The sequence below is a fragment of the Sus scrofa genome, chromosome 8 (assembly GCF_000003025.6).
Source record: "Sus scrofa isolate TJ Tabasco breed Duroc chromosome 8, Sscrofa11.1, whole genome shotgun sequence".
NCBI lineage: Eukaryota > Metazoa > Chordata > Mammalia > Artiodactyla > Suidae > Sus > Sus scrofa.
The window spans coordinates 51,533,262-51,555,943 of record NC_010450.4 but is presented as its reverse complement, the minus strand read 5'-3'; the positions used below and the strand labels follow the sequence as shown (position 1 = coordinate 51,555,943).

The 22,682-nt window shown below is 37.4% G+C and overlaps 1 protein-coding gene across 1 annotated transcript in view; it reads right to left on the bottom strand.

Moving 5' to 3' along the window:
• LOC106504658 overlaps nt 1-21,124 on the bottom strand; it is a 41,804-nt gene extending 20,680 nt beyond the window's left edge. Inside the window, 3 exon segments of the mRNA XM_021100532.1 lie at nt 19,604-20,108; nt 20,286-20,408; nt 21,098-21,124. Coding sequence (XP_020956191.1) covers nt 19,604-20,108; nt 20,286-20,408; nt 21,098-21,124 — 655 coding nt within the window.

Sequence of the window (22,682 nt, the reverse complement as noted above, 5' to 3'; positions counted from 1 at the left end):
GAGATCCTGCTGAGTAGCATTGAGAACTTTGTCTAGATACTCCTGTTGCAACAGAACAAAGGGTGGGGAAAAAAATGTAATTGTAATGTATACATGTAAGGATAACCTGACCCCCTTGCTGTACAGTGGGAAAAAATCAAACAAACAAAAAGAAAGTATTCATTACCAAGTAAAAAAAAAAAAATTTCTACTCACCATTTCATATCACTTTTCAATGCATTCATCTATGCATTTTATTTACTTCTTAAAATTGTATGTTATGGATTATATTTTGTCCCTCCACCATTAAAGAATTCATCTCACCATACTTTGTGATTATAAAATGCCTATAGGTGATCTCGCTAGCAGTCCTGATTTTTAGTTCTTTATCTTATCATCTCAATGAATTTATCCTCCATGCCAACTCATTCACACATCCCCGTGACTAATTTGAAAAAGCTGAATGTTATTGGAGGAAAACATGAAACTATGATGATAGGTATCATTTTAAATTTATGTTCAAAGGCATCAAATGTGTACTCAGAGCTTTTAGCCAAATCTGTTTTATTCCATAATTAATCCACTCTCCCAATGTCCAAACTTATTCATAACTTGCCCTCTCTCCTCATAAATCTACTTCTGCTCAAACACTTTGCTCCTTATATTCCCCACACTTATATTTCATTACTTTTCCTCTTTACTGAGTTGGATTATCATAAAATGCCTTTAATATAGTTATTCTCACAAAAATAAGCCCTCCTTTGGCCCCATATCATCTTCCAGATTCTTCCCTTTTTTCTGTCCCATTTAAGGTAAAACTCCTAACATATTATTTGTATTCTTAGTTTTCACTTTATGTCCTTTTGGTCTTTCTTTAAGTCATTTTTTTCAGTGACATTTTCATAATCTGTTCCCTAAAATACGTAAGCTCTATGGATTTGTTATCCATAAGGCAATGATTTTCATCTCCAGCTGAGATTCCTTTACTATGTTCCATGGTCATGGGTCTAAATGCTTAATGTACTTCTGAGTTTGTTTTTCTAATATAAATCTAAAATTCAATGTGGCTGGTGTTTAAATCTGATCCCATTTTAATCTCCATCCCTGTTTCTTTCACACTCTTGGACAACACTTATGTGAGCAAATACCATGCATTTGGATCTGTTGTTTATTCCCCTTTTTACAATTAACCTCTCATATAAGACCCTTTTGTTCCATCTAGAGTGAATCCACTTCTGCTGTTTGTCCAGGTCTTTCCCGGTTTTAACATCCTATATCCCAGGAAGCTCTTTAGACTTGGGCAAACAAGGATGGTTGGTGTTCCTAATTCCATCTTCAAAATGTACCCCTGATCTGTCCAATTCTCTCCATCCTAACTGCTACCACACCTAATCCAGCAATTTTGTTCTCCTGAATTAGGAGTCTACACTTCTGTTTCTCTTCTTCTTTTCTTGCCATTTGCAACTCATTTTCCACAGAGTATGTGGAGTGATAGTTTAAAACATAAACAAGATGACACTCATTCTGCTTTAAAACCTTCTAGCTCTTTTTTTCTTTCTTCAGATCATTTCATTTTCTTGGACAATAAGGTTCTATGTAAATTGAGTCTACCTTGTTTGTTTACCTTATCTTGTACTTTTCTCAGATTGATTACTAAATTTGAGCCACATAGCTCTGACTTTCTTCCTATTCCATGAGTATGCAGTGTTTGTTCACATAGGGTTTGCAAACATGTAATCCCCCCCTTGACTAAATTTCTCTGTGTGCTGTGGATGAGTCTCATTTCTCCTTGCTTTAGAATCCTCAGCTACTGATGGTGGTCAAGCTGGGTCTCATTACCAAACTCGAAAGTACGGGTGAGAAAGTCTTTGTCAGCTTTACATATTGTTAACTTGTAAAGCCATGGTTCTAACACTAGATTATTGAGATAACTAAAATCCCTAAGCAAAATGAAATCATTTCCTAGTTTTTTCTCTTAAATTATACTTACACATTTTCTTCAGTAATACTATAACCTACTCATAACTAAAATTATTCAAACAATACAGATTTGTTTAATTGGTATAATACTTTTAGTTTTTTTATTTGAAGTAATTACAGCTTCACAGAAAAATATTTTTTAAAAAAGTACAAGGAGATCCTGTTTACTCTTAATCCAGCTTTTCCCAATGGTAACATCTTGCTTAACTATGGAACAACATCCAAACTAGGAAATCAATGTTGGTATACTTCACAGAGCATACAATGATTTTGCATTTTATGTTTGTGTGTAATTCCATGAAATTTGATCATAAAAAAACACACTAAAAACAATTTTCTCTGTTGACACCATGATTAGGTAATAAAGTGGAATGTTTTATGCTATTTTGAAAATACTGTCTATTGCTAATGTAGCCATAAAGTTAGAGGAAATCATTAATTTTATGCTGAAAATTTATCTAGATTTGTTTTATAAATAAGAAAGTTTGTAAGTAAAACAAGTAAACTATTAATAATAATAAGAAGAAACAACCTAAATTCACCTTAGATGAAAAAAATTTCCATTTAATTTATGCTGATCTCATTCAGGTTTGGGAGCTTTTAATTCATAAATAACATAATTAATATTAGCTTCTGTAATATTTGTATTTTAATGAAATCTTTTACCTGATGACTAGTTCCATGATGACTTGGAAGAATTGACTCCATTTATATTAGCAATATAAAGTAAATAAGTATAATAAAAATAAGTAAGTAAAGGAATAAAATAAACAAAAAAACTATAAAATAAAAATATTGAAATTCTACTGATTTGTATTTAAAAATGACTTCAATAAATGCACAGGCATGTCAAATTCTTGGATAGGAAAAGCCAATATTATTAATTTGTTACATTTAACAATTGTCAATTGCAATTTTTCTTCCATTTTTGCTCTTGGAATTCATATGATTTAGAGTTTTAGTTTTAATGGAAATAATACACCAAAAATTAGTTAAAGGCTCTGTAGAACAAACTTTAGTTCATCTTATAAATCTTTATAGAAGCAGAGAGATGTACTATTAATAAATACCTTAAAATGTCATTTTATTAAGCATGCTTATTAGCAATGCAAATGTAAAACCACTTGTGTCAGTGATAAGCAGAACAAAGAAAATGAAATTATTGGAAGATATTAAGAGGCATTATTTGGGGAATTTACCTTTAGTGATTTGTCAGGGGAAATTCAATTAATAATCAAGTTAAGTTAAAAAGAATATATATATATTTTATTTAATTTTATTTAAGCCCAACTGAGGATAGTAAGCTAAGAGACAGACTCTGAGAAAGCTTGAGAATCCTTCCACCTGGTAGAAGTTGAAGGCACAGATACATACATTTTTAAGACAAAGGATTGTACATCAAAATGACATACTGACATTTTACATAAAGTTCACCAGCAATACATAGTCCAGCTAATCACATACAAAGCCCACAGCACATCACCACAACCCCCTACAGCACTGGGAAAGAACACTACATTTCTAAGAAGTTACATTGCCAGTGTCAGAAAAAAGTTGGAAAAATAAGATCTTTACTGTTAAGCAGGCATTCTCATCTTTGAGGAGCTCTGGTTAATGTGTAATGCAGATGCATATTACATTAGGGAGAGAAGGTAGAGGCTCAAAAAGACACAAAGAATTTTTATTTTTTTTTTTTTTGTCTTTTTAGGGCTGCACTTACGGCATATGGAGCTTCCCAGGTTAGAGGTCAAATTGGAGCTGTGGCTGTTGGCCTATGCCACAGCCACAGCAACTCAGGATCTGAGCTGCATCTGCGACTTACACCACAGTTCACAGCAACACCAGATCCTTAACCCACTGAGCAAGGCCAGGGATTGAACCTGCATCCTTGTGGATACTAGTCAGATTCATTTCTGCTGAGCTAGGATGGCAACTCCAAAATTTTACATTTAAACTCTTTTGGGGAGGTCCTATTGTGGCTCAGTGGTAATGAACCTGACTAGTAGCCATGAGGACACAGGTTTGATCCCTGGCCTTGCTAAGTGGGTTAAGGATCTGGCATTGCCACAAGCTGCAGTGTAGGTTGCAGATGCAGCTCGGATCCTGTGTTGCTGTGGCTGTGTCATAAGCTGGCAGCTGCAGCTCCAATTTGACCCCTAGCCTGGGAACATCCATAAGCCATGGATGCAGCTATAAAAAGACAAATAACAACAACAAAAACATAGTAAAGTTTTTGGAAGTTTTGTTAACAAAATATTAAACCACGAGTCACTTCTCTTGAAAGCTTTACAAAAGCCAACTGTATAGTGTTTGACTTAGTAGAGTTGCTGGCACAAGGTATTTGTGTTTTCCTCTTCAAGACATTTGTTAATTAGGTAAAGAATAGAGGATGGGGGCCCTAAAGTAAGGGTAGGTTTCTTCTGTCCTATAAGGACCAGGCACATTATCAGAAAAGGGATGGATGTATTAATATATTGAAAAATTTGAACCTTAAATTTTAGGCCAGAGGGAGGTTGATCTAAGTAAGTGGTCGCCTCAGGAGTATCTGAAAAGTCGGTGATAGGAGGAATAGATAGATGCCTATATTGGCCTGTACTGAGTAAGGAATATATTACAGAATCAATTAAAGTGTCTCCAGTAGATATACTTCATGAGAACTGTACCAAAGCAATTTCCTTTTATCTTAAACTCCAGCAAAAACATACCTAGAAGTAAAACAATAATTTTCAATTATATTAGATTCATTTGGTAATCAGTACAGTTGAACTAGTAAAATGGGTCTTAAAGTCTGGGTCCTGACACTTGGGTTATAGCTCTACTACTGCTGTCATCTTCTCATCCTAGAATGATGATACTTGACTTAGTTGAAGCCAACTGTTTCTTGAAGTCCATTCTGGCAAAGAGACTTTTTTAAATGAGCAATATGAATCCTTAAATATACAGTTTTCAGTTTGGCTGCACATGGAAGTGTTAATAAAGCCTGATAAAGGTCTTTCCATCCTGGCTGCAAAGCATCTTTTATTTGATGTCCTTTCCAATGAGCAAAATCTCTAGGTTGTAATCCATGATCCTCCAGGGCTTCATCTTCTGGGAGCTTGTTGTGAAAGGAGTTAGTTACCCTCTTTTTTTTTTCTTTTAAGTTTTCAGTAAGACCCTGACAATCATGTAATATATTTCCTTTAAACCTTTGTAGCTGAAACATTCCAAAAATGGTGTTTCCCCCATAAAACCATTTTTTTCAGGAGGCCACTGAGTTAAAGAGTATATAGGTTGGAGTAGTAGCAATAGTGCTTCAACAGACAGTATAGGCATTTTTATGCCTTTTTTAAAAATTAGGTCTAAACCGTATTTGTGAGGTGGTGAGGTCAAAATTCCCCTTTTGTTGCCGTATTTTTTTTTTCTTCTTTGCTGGTGATTTCTTAAGCCTATGGAAGGAAATCTTTTACCAGATTAGCAGGGTTAACAGAGATCACTGGACATGCAGTGGGGGAAAGATGATGATTCTGACCCCCCCATCTCCATGATTAACTGAGATGACTTCCCTTTTGTCTTTAAAAACTTTGACGGTTGAACAGAATCTTCAGCGTTGGTTTTGGAGGCACTGAGTCCACCATCTCCCCAGATTCCTGGCCTCCTGATTGAAGCAGCTTTCATTTCTATCAACATTGGTCTCTTTTGAGTTACTCAGAGCTCAAATAGGGAACAAAGATACATTTTCTTTTAGGATCTAGTGCTGGTCACAAAAGATTTTTCCTATGAAAACATTTGGGGTACAATAAAAGGATTGCTTTTTAAAGGACGGCTATTTTTTCTTTCTATCTTTTGAACTTAAGTTTATTCTAGGAAATAGTCACACAAGCTGAAAAGTACCATTTACTATTCTGGTAGAGATATGAAGACAAGGGCTAGGAAAGTAACACAGATTCTTATTTTTATTTTTTCAGAGAAAATAATAATTTGCTTAGGATATAAAGGGATAAAACCTACTATGGGGAAAGTTAATGTTGGGTCTTACAGCTGCAAAATAACCGCTGAATGAAGGAGTTTCTGTGGTCACAATCAGTTCTGCTGATATTCAGGCAAAATTAACTAAGGTTAGGCAAGATTTAACAGCTGCACCTGTGGCACATGGAATTTCCCAGGCTAGGGGTCAAATTGGAGCTGCAGCTGCCAGCCTTTGCCACAGCCACAGCAATGCCAGATCCTTAGCCCACAAAGTGAGGCCAAGCATGGAACTCACATCCTCACAGAGACTATGTTGTGTCCTTAATCCACTGAGCCACAATGGGGTCTCTCTTAATTATGTTTTTGCTTGTTTGTTTTTGTTTTGTTTTGTTTTTTTGTTTGTTGTCTTTTTGCCATTTCTAGGGCCGCTCCCGTGGCATATGGAGGTTCCCAGGCTAGGGGTCTAATCAGAGCTGTAGCTGCCAGCCTACACCAGGGTCACAGCAACGCAGGATCTGAGCCGCGTCTGCAACCTACACCACAGCTCACAGCAACACCAGATCCTTAACCCACTAAGCAAGGCCAGGGATGGAACACGCAACCTCATGGTTCCTAGTCGGATTTGCTAACTACTGAGTCATGAAGGGAACTCCTATGTTTTTTATTTACTATATTTTATGATACTTTGACTTTGGGGGGGTCTTGCTGGCCAGCTTGGGAAGGCTCAGCAGCCCCTCCTAGTGTTAGCAATTTCCTAGATATGGTAAACATCTGGCTTGCCAGCATTCCTTTCATATGCAAACGAAGCAATTCAAGCCCAAATACCCAGCAGCCTTTTTATCTAATTCACACTGGAAGTCAATATTTCCTGTGTCATAAATCACTCTATGGCCAGACATCAGACCTCCAAAGACCATGCCTATAACCCAGTGGGCACTCAAAGTATTCAAACTATCCATCCCAAACTTGCTCAAAATTTACTGTGCTGCACCATACAGGTTTTGTGCTGTGCTTTCTCTTTCACTCCTTCTGGCACTGGAAGAGACCTGGTACTTCACCATGTGGCCATTTGTTGTGTGGTATGTTCCTTTCTCTCAGTAATTGTAAGGAATAACATTTTCTTTCAAAGGCAGTTGTCCCCATGTCTGTACCTTTACCATACATGATGAAAACGAGCCCCCAATACATGTACCAATTCACTGTTCTCTAGAATTGGTTTTATGTAAGAAGGTCAAGATGAAGAAGTGATTACTGGGACTCTTTAGTGCTCTCCTTCACAATTGCCTTTGGACTGGAGTATCTTGGCTGTACATTTATGTTGAAAATAGTAAGCCATGGATTTAAAAAGGGAGAACTGTAGCCCTAGAATATGGGAACATATCTCTTGGAAAATGCCACCTATGTTAGCCTTGGTTCTTTAAATTTAGGAAGCATATTTTTATTTCATATTGTTTTCTGATAGTTAAAATTTGAAAGAATATCAGGAAAATACTAAAGCAATAAAGTTCAGGGCCATTTATTTTTGCCAAGAACATAGATTCTGCCAATTAGAGCCTGCATAGCCTTTTATTAAAATTTAGTAAGCACAATTGATTGCTAGGAAATACTTCTTGCCAGTTTATTTAACATCCCTGCAATTTGCCTTTTTATATTTTTGTACTCTGTAATGAATCAATAAAAATTTATTTTAGCATTTCAAGTTGTCTTGGGAGTAAAAGTAAAAAAAAAAAATCACATAAATTGCATATTACTAAGTGAAATAAGCCAATGTGAAGGGGCTACAGGCTATATGATTCCATGTGTATGCCATTCTGGGAAAGGAAAAACTATGGAGAAAATAAAAAGATCAGTGGTTGCCAGGTTTTGGGTGAGAAAGATAGATAAATAGAGCACAGAGGAATTTTAGAGCAGTGAAAATATTCTCCTTGATACTATGATTGTGAATATATGTCCTTATGTATTTGTCCAAACTCATTGAATATAAACACCAAGAATGAACCATAATGGAAGCTGTGGACTTTGATTGGTTATGATGTGTCAATTTAGGTTCATCTATTGTAACATAATATACTGCTCTGGTGGGGGATGTTCATAATGGGAGAGGCTGTGCATATGACTGGCAGATGGTAGTTGGGGAACCTCTGTACCTTCCTCTCAATTTTGCTTTGTACCTGAAATTGCCCTAAAATGTGTCTTTATTTTTGATATTATAGATGAAAGATCTCCCAGCTATTATGTATATTACTCTATAGCTATTGAGCTTGAGACCCTGAATGGTGAAGGTAGGGGTGTGTGTGTGTATGTGTGTTTGTGTGTGTGCATGCTAGGTCATTTGATAAAACAGTCATAATTGGGTAATCCAAGTTCTGGCTGTGTATGAAAGCAGGCTGCTTCCAAGATCTCAACCATTGATGGCCATCACTTCTAGAGCACTGCTATCCTATGTGTGGTCTGAGGACAAAGTGGGTAGTTGGGAGCTACTTAGAAATGCAGCATCTCAGATCACACCTTGGATGAACTGAATCTGAATCTGCATTCTAACAAAATCCACTCGTGATTTGTAAGTACATCAAAGTTTGGGAAGTTATGCTCTGAATGATAGCCTTTAACATGCTTCAGTTAGCAAATTCTGTAAACTCTTTGTTTTAGGATTTAACTCCTAGAGAATAAGTATGACATGCCCAATATATGTTGTGTATCCTTCCCCTTTTCTGTACTCTCCACCACTCAAACCAAGACACATCTATTACCTTTGGGTGATGAGGCATAAATAAAATGTCAGAACTTAGTTCTTCAGTCAAGGCCCAACAAAATAACAACATACATCTCCCAGAGATACTCAGAGCTCATTCATGTGTTTATTTTGTAAAATAGTTTGCTTATGTGTATATCTATTGTGTTGATGCATGGAGACAACTGGAATTGAGTGGAATCCCTAAGAATGAGGCAGAGAAACAAAAGAAAATTTATGGCAACTTTGTGCATGTGGTTGTGCATAGGCTTGCCTGTGCCTTAATGGGTTTTGGAAAATCATATAAATTAATTAAATTTATCCTATTTTCATTGAGTTGTAAGTAAAACTGTATTTTGTTATTCAGATGTACTTCTGAAATTCAGCAGAATAGGTGTGAATATGTTGTTGCCTCAAGCTCTCTTGGGATCATTGTGAATGAAGATAGAGTTCTTAGAAGTAAACAGATCATATTACTGAGTAGTGCATAAGGACGAGGATAAAATTGGAATAAAACTATAGGCCAATAAGAATTTCATATCAGTGCAAAATGTTCTTAATTTCTATAGTGGAGAAAAATATATTAAACACTGGAGAATATGTTTAAGTACTCTTTTAACTTGAGATTTTTAGATTCTAGAGATGGGACTCAAATTTATACCATTCTGTCTATCCTGACACTAATTTTAGAAAGTTTTGTGAAGAGGAAGTCTAAAGAAATTTTGAGATAAAATTAGTCTTTCTTAATTATTTCAATACAGGCAATTTTCTACATCCAGGAATGTTGGTTATTGTGTGTTATCCAACAAGCAACAAACCGTAATGATATTATTTTAAGGAAATTTAAATGATGAAAAACAATTCCCCTATCATTACATTTCCCATTCTCCTCATTACTTTGCATAGAGCTTTATTTGCATCTGGTACCATTTTTCTTCTGCTTGCAGGATTATTCTTTTACTTTCTTTCTCTCTTTCTTTCTTTTTTCTTTCCTTCTTTCCTTCCTTTTTTTTTTCTTTATTCTTTTTACAGCTGCACCTGCAGTATATGGAAATTCTCAGGCTGGAAGTCTAATTGGAGCTGCAGCTGCCCACCTATGCTACAGCCATGGCAACACTGGATCCAAGCTGCATCTGTGACGTACACTGCAGCTGCAGGAAATGCTGGATCCTTAACCCATTGGGTGAGGTCAGGGATCGAACCCATATGCTCACAGACACTATGTCAGGTTCTCAACAGGCTAAGCCATTATGGGAACTCCCTGAAGAATTTTCTTAATGCTTCTTACAGTGCAAATCTGTTGTTGAATTCTTTCAGCTTTTGCTGGTCTGAAAAATTTTCACCTTCATTTTTAAAATATTTCCTCTGGGTAATGAATTCTAAGTTGACACTTTGATGTCATTTATTTATCTTTTGTTTTAGTACATTGAAGGTATTGATATACTAGGATTTAATCTTATGTTTAGCTTTTTTCTTGTGTACATACTGTGTTATTTTTTCATGTACTATTCAAACTGCAAATTCATTAAATGCATTTTTATTCAGAGAAAAATTTTAAAATTATTTGTATAGGCTCTCTTGTTTGTATGTGCATATATCAGCAATTATATAAATTACTAGATGAGACCTCAATAATCTTTGAGTTAAAAAGCTATCCACTAAATATATTCATTCCTCCAATAAAATTTTTTTTTCCTGAAAATTGAGTCTATTTGCTTCAATAGCCAGCTTACTCTCAATGAACCTATTGAATTATTTGTTAGATATAATTAAGTTAAAAAATGTCCTAAAACTCTTTAAATATCAGACTGTCTCAAGGGTAAGATATTACCGTGAGCACAGCTGTTGACTACATTAAACCAGATTGTCATATACTACATTGGTCCAGCTGAATGCTCCAGGTGGTAGAGATTAGTCCTGTTTATTACTACTGTGACAGCCTCAGATGCAGACTGTGGAAAGTCTCATTTAAAAATAGTCACTTGGGAAAGAGGTACATTTTCTAGAAACTTCTTAACATTAACTTCAATTTCTGGCTAATGACTACCAGGATGCATTTTTGTAATAACCTTATTTTCTGTATGATTGCCTATAAACCCCATCTGATCATTCACCTGGCCATAGATACAATCTCACTTTCTGCTCCTCCTCACACATACTGTTCTAAACCAGCCACATTGGCCCCTTCTGGTTAAGCTTTCCAAGACACACTCCAAGTGTCTTTACAATCACAACTCAACTTGGAGCTGTCTTCCCCCAACTGTCCTAATGGTGATTTCCCTTGGCTTTATTTGGGCCTCTACTCAAATGTTGTCCCTTTTGATATACTTTCCTATTTAATTGGAAGCCTGCCCTGGTCCCAGATAATGTTGAGCCTTTACCTTACTTTATTTTTCTAATAGCATTTACTATATAACATAATTCATGTTTATTTGTTTATTCATTATTAACTGTTTGCTTGTATTAGAATGCAAGCTTCAGGGTATCAAGGGATTTGTTTTATTCACTGCTGATATATCAACTTCTAGAATAGTCCCTGATTCTTACAGGATAACTATTCTATATTTATTAAATGCATATATAAATTAATAAATGTTAAAATAAACACCTGTAACCATTATATGGCAAGTTCTAAATGGAGGAGTGAGTCTACAAAAACTTATTATTCTCCAGAAGTCTGGGAGTCAAGACATACATAATTTGTCATACAATGTGTTTAACTGGAAGGTTTGAAATATAAACAAATTGGCTAATCTCTATACCTAAGAAGTGCTATAGCAGCACCAATTTTGGGGGGATGATAGCTCTAGATGTTATGGTACTTCCTCTATCCTTGACCTGCCATTGTAGCTCAGTGGGTTATGAACCCAGCTAGTATCCATGAGAATGGGGGTTCAACTTCTCACTCCACTCAGTGGGTTAAGGATCCAGCATTGCCATGATCTCTGCATAGGTCACCGATGGGGCTCAGATCTGCTATTGCTATGGCTGTGGTGAAGGCAGGTAACAATGGCTCCAGTTTGACCCCTAGCATGGGAATTTCCATATGCCACAGGTGTGGCCCTAAAAAAATAATCTCAACTCTCAACCCAAGATTAATCTTTGATTATGGAATTGTAGATACAAGAAATTGAGGGAGAAAAGGCTAAGCAAAGGCCAGCCCCACTATCAATAATAGCTCTACAGAGCCTAAAAGTACTCTGATGATTCTAGTTTAGTTATAATATTTCCTAAATGTTGGCACATATGTCTTCAGAAAGCCCACCTCTACCCATCTTTTCTCAGTTGAATACTAGATTGATCCAGATTCTGAGAAGCAGATACCAAGGTGCTACCAAATATGAGGTTATAGAGAGTGAAATGTCCATATGAAAGAACTAGAGTGGAGCTGATTAAGGATGGAAAACTGACCCAAGAGAAAGAGAGAGGAAGAGGGGGTTGGGTAGAAACTGTGCCACTAGCCCTAGAAAGGTTCCCAGAGTGTCTGAGGCATTCTCAAGCAAAAATTAGGAAGACTCTCCTTAGTGTTTCATACACATTCACTTCCTAGCTAGACACAGACTGCAGAGTGCTTGGCCTCAGGGCCAACTCATGATGGCTTTCAGAATATAGCCTCTGGGATCCCATCCTCATGTTCCCTGTGGTTGAAGGTCTACAAGGTATTCTCATGGCCACAGATACTCTTCCTCTATGAAATTATCCATTTATACCTCTGTCTCTTCTTTTGGGCTCTGCATTTCTTTAGATCAGGGTTGAATTTTGTATCCAGAGAACTTAACCCTTGCTAGACCAAATGCTTTCTATGTGAACACATCATATCTGTATTCACCAAGACATTATCTTCTCTCTTCTTCCTTGTGTCCCAAGGGGTGTAAATATGAATGAAGCACAGAAGGCAATGTCATATAGTGGTTGAGAACAAAATCTCTGAAGTTCTAAGTGTAGGTTCCCCTTGCTCCTGATGAGTGATCTTGGGCAGGTCTCTTAAATCAAATAATTGTTCATTTTCCATCTCCAAAACTGGGTTAATGATGGTGACTTAATTAAATGCTCTCTGTTGTAACTAAATTAATTCATCATCCCATCAACAACTAAATACATTTACATACATTATCTCATTTAATGTCTTAATGATGCAGAGCACAGAGAATGAAAATAAACATAACATTTATAATGAGGAATATGCATTGGCCAAGCAGATATATTATTAAGAAAATCATAGTGGCAGAATTGATTGGGTATTACTTAAATTTTTCTGTGAAAATTGATTTCGTTAGAGACATTTTTAAATATCACAATCTCCTCATACACATTAATAAACTAATATTTGTAAGAACAAATCTTGCATCTTTACTTAAGTTTAGGAGCTCCCACTGTGGTGCAGTGGTTTGCAGTGGAGGTGCAGATTCTATCCCTGGCCCTGGAATTTCCATATGTCTTGGGTATGGCTATAAGAATAAAAAAATAAGTAAAAGATTAGCCATCCATCCATGTGCCATTTTTTGTTTTTTTTTCTGCCAAGCCTTCTAAGAAGTTGTTCCTTTCCTTGCTTGGTCACTTTTTGAACTTTCTACCTGTTTCCACTGCCATTAGAATTGGCTTGAATTCAGTATTGAGGCATGTTTTAAGATCTTATTGCCTTTCAGGTTTAATAATCCTGAAACACAAACATAAGCTAGCTGACTTACCTTTTATCATACTGCCTTACAAATTTGTTTTCCTGCTCATCTAACAAATATCATTTTCTATCCACTTTTAATATCCACATTTAATATCATCACATTTCATACTAACCATAGCTTTGTGGAATACATCTTATTATCCTATTTATTATTTACTGACTGATGTAAATTAACATTCTGATTCATTATCTTACATGATTAAAAAATAAACAAGTATAAAAAGTAATAAACAAACACAACAAAAAACAATTCCTGCAGATTCTTGTTCAATCCTTGTAGCAAAATTTCTTTTCTAATATGTATGTCATCAAAATAATGTCTCTTCCTATGTGAATAACAATTGATTGTTAAAATGTGCATGCAGTCTTTCTTAAGGCAGCATGCTACATCACATTAATTAAACAAATATTTACTCTGCAAGGGTTTTCTCATTATTATCATGATAGAAAACATTAAAAGGACAGTAGGACAGTAGTCCCATGACATCTGAGGATGAAATACAATGTGAACACAAACCACTGGGTAGACTAAATATTTTTGAGATAATTGTAAGTTTTCATTTTAATTTTGTAAAGAGAAATTTACATAATACTCAAAAATTTTTCTTCTTGTGACATGACACTTGGAAAATTCAGGGTTTTTTCTTCTTCATAAATTATAAGGCTCTGGTGTCAGAGCGTAATTTGCTTCCACTGAAGCTGCATATAGCAGCAAGTAGATTTTCATTTTTTTGGTACCACAGATGTTTTTACTTCATCACAATTTGTCATATAAATTTAGGATAGAGTGACCTAGACAAAAGCTTATCTCATAAGTGTCCATGTCTAATATCCAGATACAATATGAGGACTTAATTTAGTCTGTTTTAATTATAGTTAGACATTTTACATTTCCCCTGAAAAAAGAAGGAAAAAAAATATCAGTGTGTGGAAATCACAGATTGAAAAGTGCTCTAATAGTGTTTTCACCTATAGAAAACACCTATAATAGTGTTTTCTTATTTCAAGTAGTATGAACAGGAAGTTGAATATTCAGTGTGCTTTATTCTCAGCCAAGAAAGAGTGGATCAGAGATACTGGGACTGAAATAGACAAGCCAAAGATTAGTGAAGAAAATTGAGAGAAAGTTTCAGATACAGGAAACATATGTATGCTGAAGATCAAAAAGGCACATCAAGGATCAAGGGAGTGTGTATGAGAAGCTGAGGTTCATTTCAGAACAAAAAGCAAGTCAGTTAATCAGGGAGGAGAAAAGAAAACAGACAGTGCTTTGAAGCCACAAATTTAAGTTGAAACCAAGACAAAATTGGAGAGCCTCTTTTGAATTTTGTAGTGGCTGACTGATTTTTCTCAACATATTCTGATCAAAGAAGATTATTTCAGTTTAGACAGAAACCTTGAGTTCATTACAAACCATACAAAAATTATGTAGATGTTCGTGGTTTACATTCTTATATAAATGCAGAAGTAAAAAATGAGTCTAGCATTTCATTGTCAATGACTTTGCTGAAGTTCAAGGAAACACTAACATTGAATTAGTCACAGGTACAGAGACAGAAGCAAAATGTCAGGACTGAGACAATGTTGATGATCATAGACACTTTTCACTTAAAGTCTCAGAGCACATAATATACTCAAAATATTTAAAAGATGCTTTTTAAGAGGATATATATTTTATTTTATTTGGTTCTGATAGATAATACATTTATAAATTATTAAATTCTAAAGGAATTGAAGAGTAAGCATTATGAAAAGAGTCTCCTTCAGGACACTTTTTATCTCAATTCTGTAGTGCCACTCTTCAAATTCAGTTGATAATAGTTTATAATGTATCATTCCCTTATATTACACATATGCAAAGATGTATACTCTCATTTGGACAAATGTGTCTTTCTCCCCTTTGAAAGTGTTTTGGACTGGAAGGATCAAGATACTGCTTCAAGAAGAGGCCCCAACACAACCTAGAATAGATTTACAAGGAGATCCTGCTGAATAGCATTGAGAACTATGTCTAGATACTCATGTCGCAACAGAAGAAAGGGTGGGGGAAAAAAACTGTAACTGCAATGTATACATCTAAGGATGACCTGACCCCCTTGCTGTACAGTGGGAAAATAATAATAAAAAAAAAAAAAAAAAGAAGAGGCCCCAGTCTTCAAAAATAAACATACTAATTTTTCTCATCATTCAGAGTCAACTGTAGATCATCAAGATGGCAATTTAATCAATAAAAGAGATGATGGAAAGATGCAGACTTTTATCAACTAAGAGGGGTTGCAGAATATATAAAGCCCTGCCAGGTTCTGCATTCCAAATATTTAATTCTGTTGCAAACTACAATTATTTCTTCCCCACCCCCAGCCTTGTCTATTGCAGTTAGATTTTGGCTCTCTTCACCATTATCTTAGGAAATGTTTTTGCTTCTTTCCTGGGTTGGAGCCTCTTTTTAAAGTGCCAAGTACACTCATCCCATTGTTTACTCCTGAATACTATAGTTGCATTCTGTATAAGGGCAGTTTACTTTCTTCATTTGCCTTTTAATCTTGGCATGTCTATACATTTCTATTCTGTCATTTTGCATAGTTAGTTGTCTTAGTCTGTATAGAAGTCTAGGCTGGAGATATTCTGCAAGTTTTAAAGCATAGGTATTTCAAGGTTTTCTGCAATTTGACGACAAATATGATTCCTTGACATTTTTTTTTTTCTTAGTCTCTCTATGGGATCTTCTTTCTCTTTGCTCAGAATTCTGAAATTTCACAGTGATACATAAAAATTGGTATTTGTGCCATTTTATCCATTGTATTGGGTACTTAACAGGACTTTTCCATCTGGAAACTCATGGACTTGGAGAATAGACTTGTAGTTACCAAGGGGGAGGGGGAGGGAGTGGGTGGATGGGGAGCTTGGGGTTAATGGATGCAAACTATTGCCTTTGGAATGGATTAGCAATGAGATCCTGCTGTGTATCACTGGGAACTATGTCTAGTCACTTATGATGGAACATGATAATGTGAGAAAAAATAATGTGTACATATATGTGTAACTGGGTCACCATGCTGTACAGTAGAAAAAAAAATGTATTGGGGAAATAATTTAAAAAATAAAAATAAAATTAATTATTTTTTAATGATATTGACAACTCTATTTTATTCCTCTTCCTAGAATTTAGTTTTTGGAGTTTGAATCTCTGGTAGGTCCTCTAATTTTCTAGTCATTTGTGCCCTAATTCTCAGGTCTGCATTTTTTTATCTATTTTGTTTTAATCCAATTTTAAGAGTTTTAATCCAGTTCTTGTTTTGATCACCTTCTCCTCCACTTCAGTTCCAGAGACAAGAGTTGTTGCCGGTGCCCAAGTTTTCTAAGGAGACTCTAAAATCACCAAAATGGTTATCGGCTATGCCCACTGCTGGCTTAATATTTGGCTTCTTCAGCTCTTCTCAGTTAGGTTCAATTCAATGCCTCCATCAATTTTACAACTTCTAGAATAAGATATAGATTTCTCTTATCCACCTCAGTTTACATCTTTAAAAAAGAGGTGAAAAATAAAATGGGTATAATCTATTCAATTTACCATCTAAATCTAATCCTTTCAATTTTTACTAACTGTAATGTTGATTTCAATAATTATTTATCATTAAAATCACACTAAAAGTAGACTAAAAATTACAGTTCATCCATGCAATAAATTATATTAGCTATTAAAATTGTGTTTCTGAAAGTTTAATGATATGCGTAAACACATTTAGTCCTAGAATTTCCATTGCTTTACAGTTTCTTTGTCTCTGACAAGATGGTTTATCTTTTCCTTCATGTACGTGAGAATAGCTATACAATCTGCTTTAAATTTCTCATCTGATAATCTCAACATGTGTGTTATTTGGGGTCATTGGCTTTGATTGCCTTTTCTCTTGACCATTAGTCACACCTTATTTTACAGTTGGGCAATTTTGGATTGCATACTAGGCATTGTGATAGTATGTTGTACCTTAAATGAAACCATTCTATTCCTATAGAGACTCAATCTAAAAATTCTATCTCCCGGTTAGCAGGTAGCAGCTAGAAATTCAGTTCTCTTTGTTTAAATGTAGTTTTTTGGAGCCTGTCTTATGAAGGAATGGTTAAGGAGTCAGCCTGAGAATAGACTGAAATTTTGAGTTTGGCTTTCTGTCTCTTCTGCAGTCTCTGAATTTTCAAGGATTTTTAAATCTCAATTTCCATCAATTTGTAGATACTTCAAACTCTGCCCTCTAATCTTCAAGCCAATAAGCTTGTAAGTTTTCCACTGAAATTTTAGCCTTCATACATGGGACAGAATAGGCATGCCAGGCAGGAAAATCACCAGTGTTCTTCCTTCCAAATTTCAACTTCCCACAAGTATGCACCTATTTTTAGTGGCTCTCCAATACCTTATTCTACACTGTATTAATCCCTCTCTGAGGCTTGCTAATCTCCAGTGTTCTGGTTTTCTTTAATCTAAATAGAAGATTATAAATTTTTCCCTCTTTATTCTTCTTATTATTTCCCATTAATGAGAAATTTATGGTTTATACTCTATAGGACATTAATTTTTCAAAATGCATGAACACACAAAATCTAAAATTTAAAAATACATTTCTGTACCATTTGAATGCTGATGGAAAAGATACAATAGAAAGAAGGAAGCAGAGGGCTGAGAGACAGAAGCTATATAAGCTGATAGAGAAGTTCTTAGGAACAGAGATGAAATACTATACTGAGGTTTTGATCTTAGGGAAAAGACACTTTCTCCATAGTAGTAGCTTGGATATAGCAGAGAATAGGTACTGTTTGCAATGACTGATAAACCTCAAATATCTAATTTGTGTAAGAAATGAAGAAATGTAGGAAAATGTTGAAAATATAGGAGGAAAGTGGAGGAATCAGTGGATTGAAGAGTCAGAGATGTATAATTCTATAAAACAATGGAAATCCCATAAAGGTAAGTTATCAGGAAAGGTTGTTGGTGGGGAATAGGATTTATGATTTAGTGATTCGTTTGTTGGGACAATTTCTTGCCACTCTTGGGATGTGATATGGAGAAGAAAAGGTTGAGGTGGGAGCTTGTGACTAAAGAAAAGCCAGGCTGTTGGATAAGTTTTAAATAATCTAGAATGAAGACAAATGTATGGAATTGTATGCTGAAAGCCAGGTATGCGCATTACTGAGAGCAGCTCAGCAGGATGGAGCTGAAGAACAGGTGCTACGATACTTAAGGGAAAAAAAATGTTAACATAAAACAAGACACAGAGACATTTATCTTAAGTAAAGATAGGAACAGGGGGATTCAAGGTCTCAGGGACCAAGAGCCCTGCCTCAAGAAACCACACTGCTTTTATTGTGCTCTTGAAGATTACATCAAGCAAAAAGGGGGTTGTAGGTACAGGATATAGGTTTTTTTTTATTATTTTAGAAGTTCTTTTATTATTTTAAAAGTCACTTAGCTGGTAGGTGGTTAAACTTTTACTCTAAACTTTAGGCATTTAAGAATCATTAGCATTTGAGTTAGCTATCTATGCATAGCATTTCAGAGAATCCTCACTGTGCTTCCCAAAAAGGCATGCCTTTAGGTCTTTGTTCTTAAGCTTGTCATTTACCATCACTGTGACTGTTTCTCAAGCAGGAAGATGGGACAAAGTAAGGAAGGACAAGATGGAGTTTTCAGCAAAGAGGCTAAGAAAATATTATAAAAACATGTCTCGCAACAGTTCATCTTTATAAATGTAGTAAACAGGAAGTCTATTTGTTTTTAATAACAAGTTAAGGGAGGGAATAACCTGAGTTTCAAAGAAGAAGACTTTATTTTTAAATATAGAAAAAAAGGAAAACTTGTCTGAACAGGAAGATGGTGATTCCATTCCAGTATCTAAGGTATTTAAGACATGAGAGGAAAGAAAAAATAGCTTCAACTTTAAAAGTATGCACAAAAATTGGTCATTTTGTAGGAGAAAATGTCCCAATGAAATGTAGAAAGGGGAGACCCCGGCCATGATGACTAAGCAAAGTCTAGCCAGCTGCCCCAACCAGTCCTCCCCCATGTATCTGCTTCTGTAAATTTGTTTCCACATCTACTACCTAGCCTGATGTCACTCCAGTCCAACTAGTCAAGCTTGGACCCGGAAGACGTAGCCCACAAAAGCCTTGTGAAACCCTTCTTCCGGGCTTAGTCTCTGGAGAGCGATCTCCTCTGAGCCCGCCGGCATAATAAACATGAGTTCTCCAACTCTCCGAGTGCTCGCTTGGTTTCTCACCGGGTAAAAGAGCTGATCCACTGCAGCCGCAAAGCTGCTGGAGCTGGAACACTGCAGCGCACGGGCTGTCGCCAGAGCTGATACGCTGCAGCGCAGGGCTGCTAGGTATCTGCCGTAACATTTCTGGAGTCCCCAGCGAGATTCCAACCGTTCTGGCCCCTTGAGCCACCGGAACAGAGGTAAGGCCGCCCGGGAGCTGGGGAGCCTCAAACTGAATGAGGCAGTGCGCCACCCGATGGTATTCCGGGTCCTCCTTCGTAAGCCGCATTCCTGACTCCTGGGTGACTGAACCCTGACCAGACTCAGTGGAGAGATGGACCAACTCACCAGAAAGGCATCCAGACAAGGTAAGGCCCTGGGGCCAACCCCAGTCAGGTCCTGCCCCAGTGGGCAGAAGAGGGGACTGATCACCCCCTGAAGGAGACTCTCCCGGTCGGAAGCTGTGCCTGACCAGAGTAGCAGTCCTAGTGCTCCAGATTGGAAGCAGAGGAACCTCTTGCTTGGGTGGAGCAACTGTCGGGTGTAGCTGATTGAAAGTTGTGCTTGATCGAGCTACTAGTTAGGGACTCCCAGGGAGTGGGAGGCATTGTGATAACCTCTGAGTGTGTGTGCAAGTGAATCAGCGGCCTGATTCGCTTGCGCTTCAGGTTCGAGTTTGTGGCTCCATGGTCTTAGTGGCTACAGAGTCCGAGTGGGTCCTAACCTGCATTTCCGTGGTGACCTCATATGGCTTATGGCTGTAGCGGACTCTGAGGGTTCTCGTCCCTCCCTGCGAGTCCAATCCAAGTTCAGGGTTTATACGAACCAGCCAATTGCTAAGAGGCACCTAAACTCCCGAGAGGGGGGCGGTCAGGCTGACATCTGAATGGCCACCTTCTAAGAAGGGGGCACCCTCCCTTGTTTCCTCTGCAACACTGGCACAGGGTGGCCACATGAGGTGGGACCTAACCCAGAAACCCACGAGCCAGAGACCCCTGTGCATCCGCCATCTTGGGCCATAAATTCCTCCAAGGAGATAATCTAACTGGACTTTGCCCCTGGGCCTCCAGGAACTCCCTGCCCAGATTCTAAACCAGCCATGGGACTGCCCATTTTGTCAGTTCATGGAGGCCCAGGATCTGAATCAAGGAGACAAGCATGTCATCCCTGGCTCATTTCAGGGTATAGGGAGGATTGGGTACAAGGTCCCCTGTCCTTTGCCCAAAACATTAGAACTTGTCTGAGAGTGCCTTCCTGAGACTGGGGGCCCATGGATCGGAGATACTTACAACAAAGCAGGTGCTCTTCCCAGTCATAGAGCAAGCTGAGTGGGATCTGTCTTGCTTTCAAGAGTGGTGGAGGCAAAGCTATTGGGGATACCACCCACGAGGCCAGAGAAGGTCTCATAATATCAGGCCATAGAAAAGATCCACATAAAGACACCATGGATTCACCCAAGTCTAAACCTGTGGTTGTAGACTGTGTGATCAAAGATTTCAAAAAGGGATTTTCTGAAGATTATGGTATAAAACTAACCTGATCTTTCATCATTTCCTTTGCCATTACCTCAAATAGAGCTGTGGGGGCAAAGGAAACAGACCTCTAGATGATAAGACCATCCTGAGTTGTTACCTGGTCTGTGGGGGAAAAGGAGTTAATAGCTAGTATTCATCCAACTTAGGCCAAGTGTTTAGCCTCAGAGCCTCGGCATAGTCAGTTTTGCTTTTTGCTGTTTACTTTCACCCTGGTCAGAGTAATTGGTGGCTGGTTCATCCAATTTACCTGTTAACTGTGGTTTAGAAACTTTCCTAATGTTAAAACAGGGCATGTCAGAGTGAGCATCTTAGGATTCAAAAACCCAGGGCAGGGCCTGTATGCCTGGGTTTTCTTCACCTCTGTCCAGAGACAGATAATGGGCAGGGATGATGGGAAGAGAGGTTACACTGGTAAAGAGTGGTTAATTCCAGTCAGCCTGAGGTCAGATGGGACATTTGACCACTAGTATCTAGCTGCTCCATATGAGATAGGGGATGCCCTCATGTAGCAAAGAAGGACAATAGGCACTGGATGCTGGGTTTTTTTCTCTTTTCGGATGGGAGCCACACCCTCAAGCCTGGTACATGACTCAATAGCAATCCCTCTGACATGTGCCTTGAAGAACTGGAAAAAGTTTGACCCTGAGATTCTGAAAAAGAAACATTTAATTTTCTTTTGAACAAAAGCTTGGCCATTATATAATCTGTCAGATGGACAGTGACAGCCATCTGAAGGCTCACTAGCTTATAATACCATTCTCCAATTATCCAGAAGTTTATCAGCCTTCTCCAATACTGCTCAAGGCTCCTCCTCCCCCCAAGCCTGTGCCAAAGTTATATCTCTCTCTACTCCCTTTACAAGAAGTAACAAACAGAGAATGGGGGCCAAATACAGGTCCATACACTTATTTCACTTCAGGACTTAAGGCAAATTAAAACAGATTTGGGAAAATTTGCTGATGACCCAGATATATTGAGGTCTTTCAGGGTCTCATGCAGTCCTTTGAGTTAGCCTGGAAGGACGTCATGTTATTATGAAAACAGACATGGACTATAAGGGGAAAAAAAATAAACAAAGTCTCCAAAACTGCTCATAGCTGGGGAAGATGAATGGAATGATGCTATAAATGCCAGAGGCAGATTAGAAGAGGAATGAACAAGATTCCCCACACGGTGTCAGGCAGTTCCTATGAGCAATCCCAATTGGTCTGCTGATGAGGGAGAGAACAACAATTGGCATAGAAATCATTTTATTACTTGTATAGTTGAGGGATTAAAAGCCTCATGAGTAAAGCCCGTTAAAAACTATCAGAGGTTTACTAGGGGAACACGAGTCCATCAGCTCTCTTAAAAAGACTCAGCCAGGCATTGAGAAAACATACATCAGGGAACCCAGAAACAATGGCGGGCCGAATAATTCTTAAGGATAAGTTCATAGCTCAATGGGTGCCAGATATATGGAGAAAGCTCCAAAAATTGGCTTTTGGCCCTGATCAGGACTTGGAGCACCTCCTCAGAGTAGCAACTCAAGTACGTTATAATCCAGGCCAGGAAGAATAAAAGGAGAATGAGAGGCGAGACAGAGA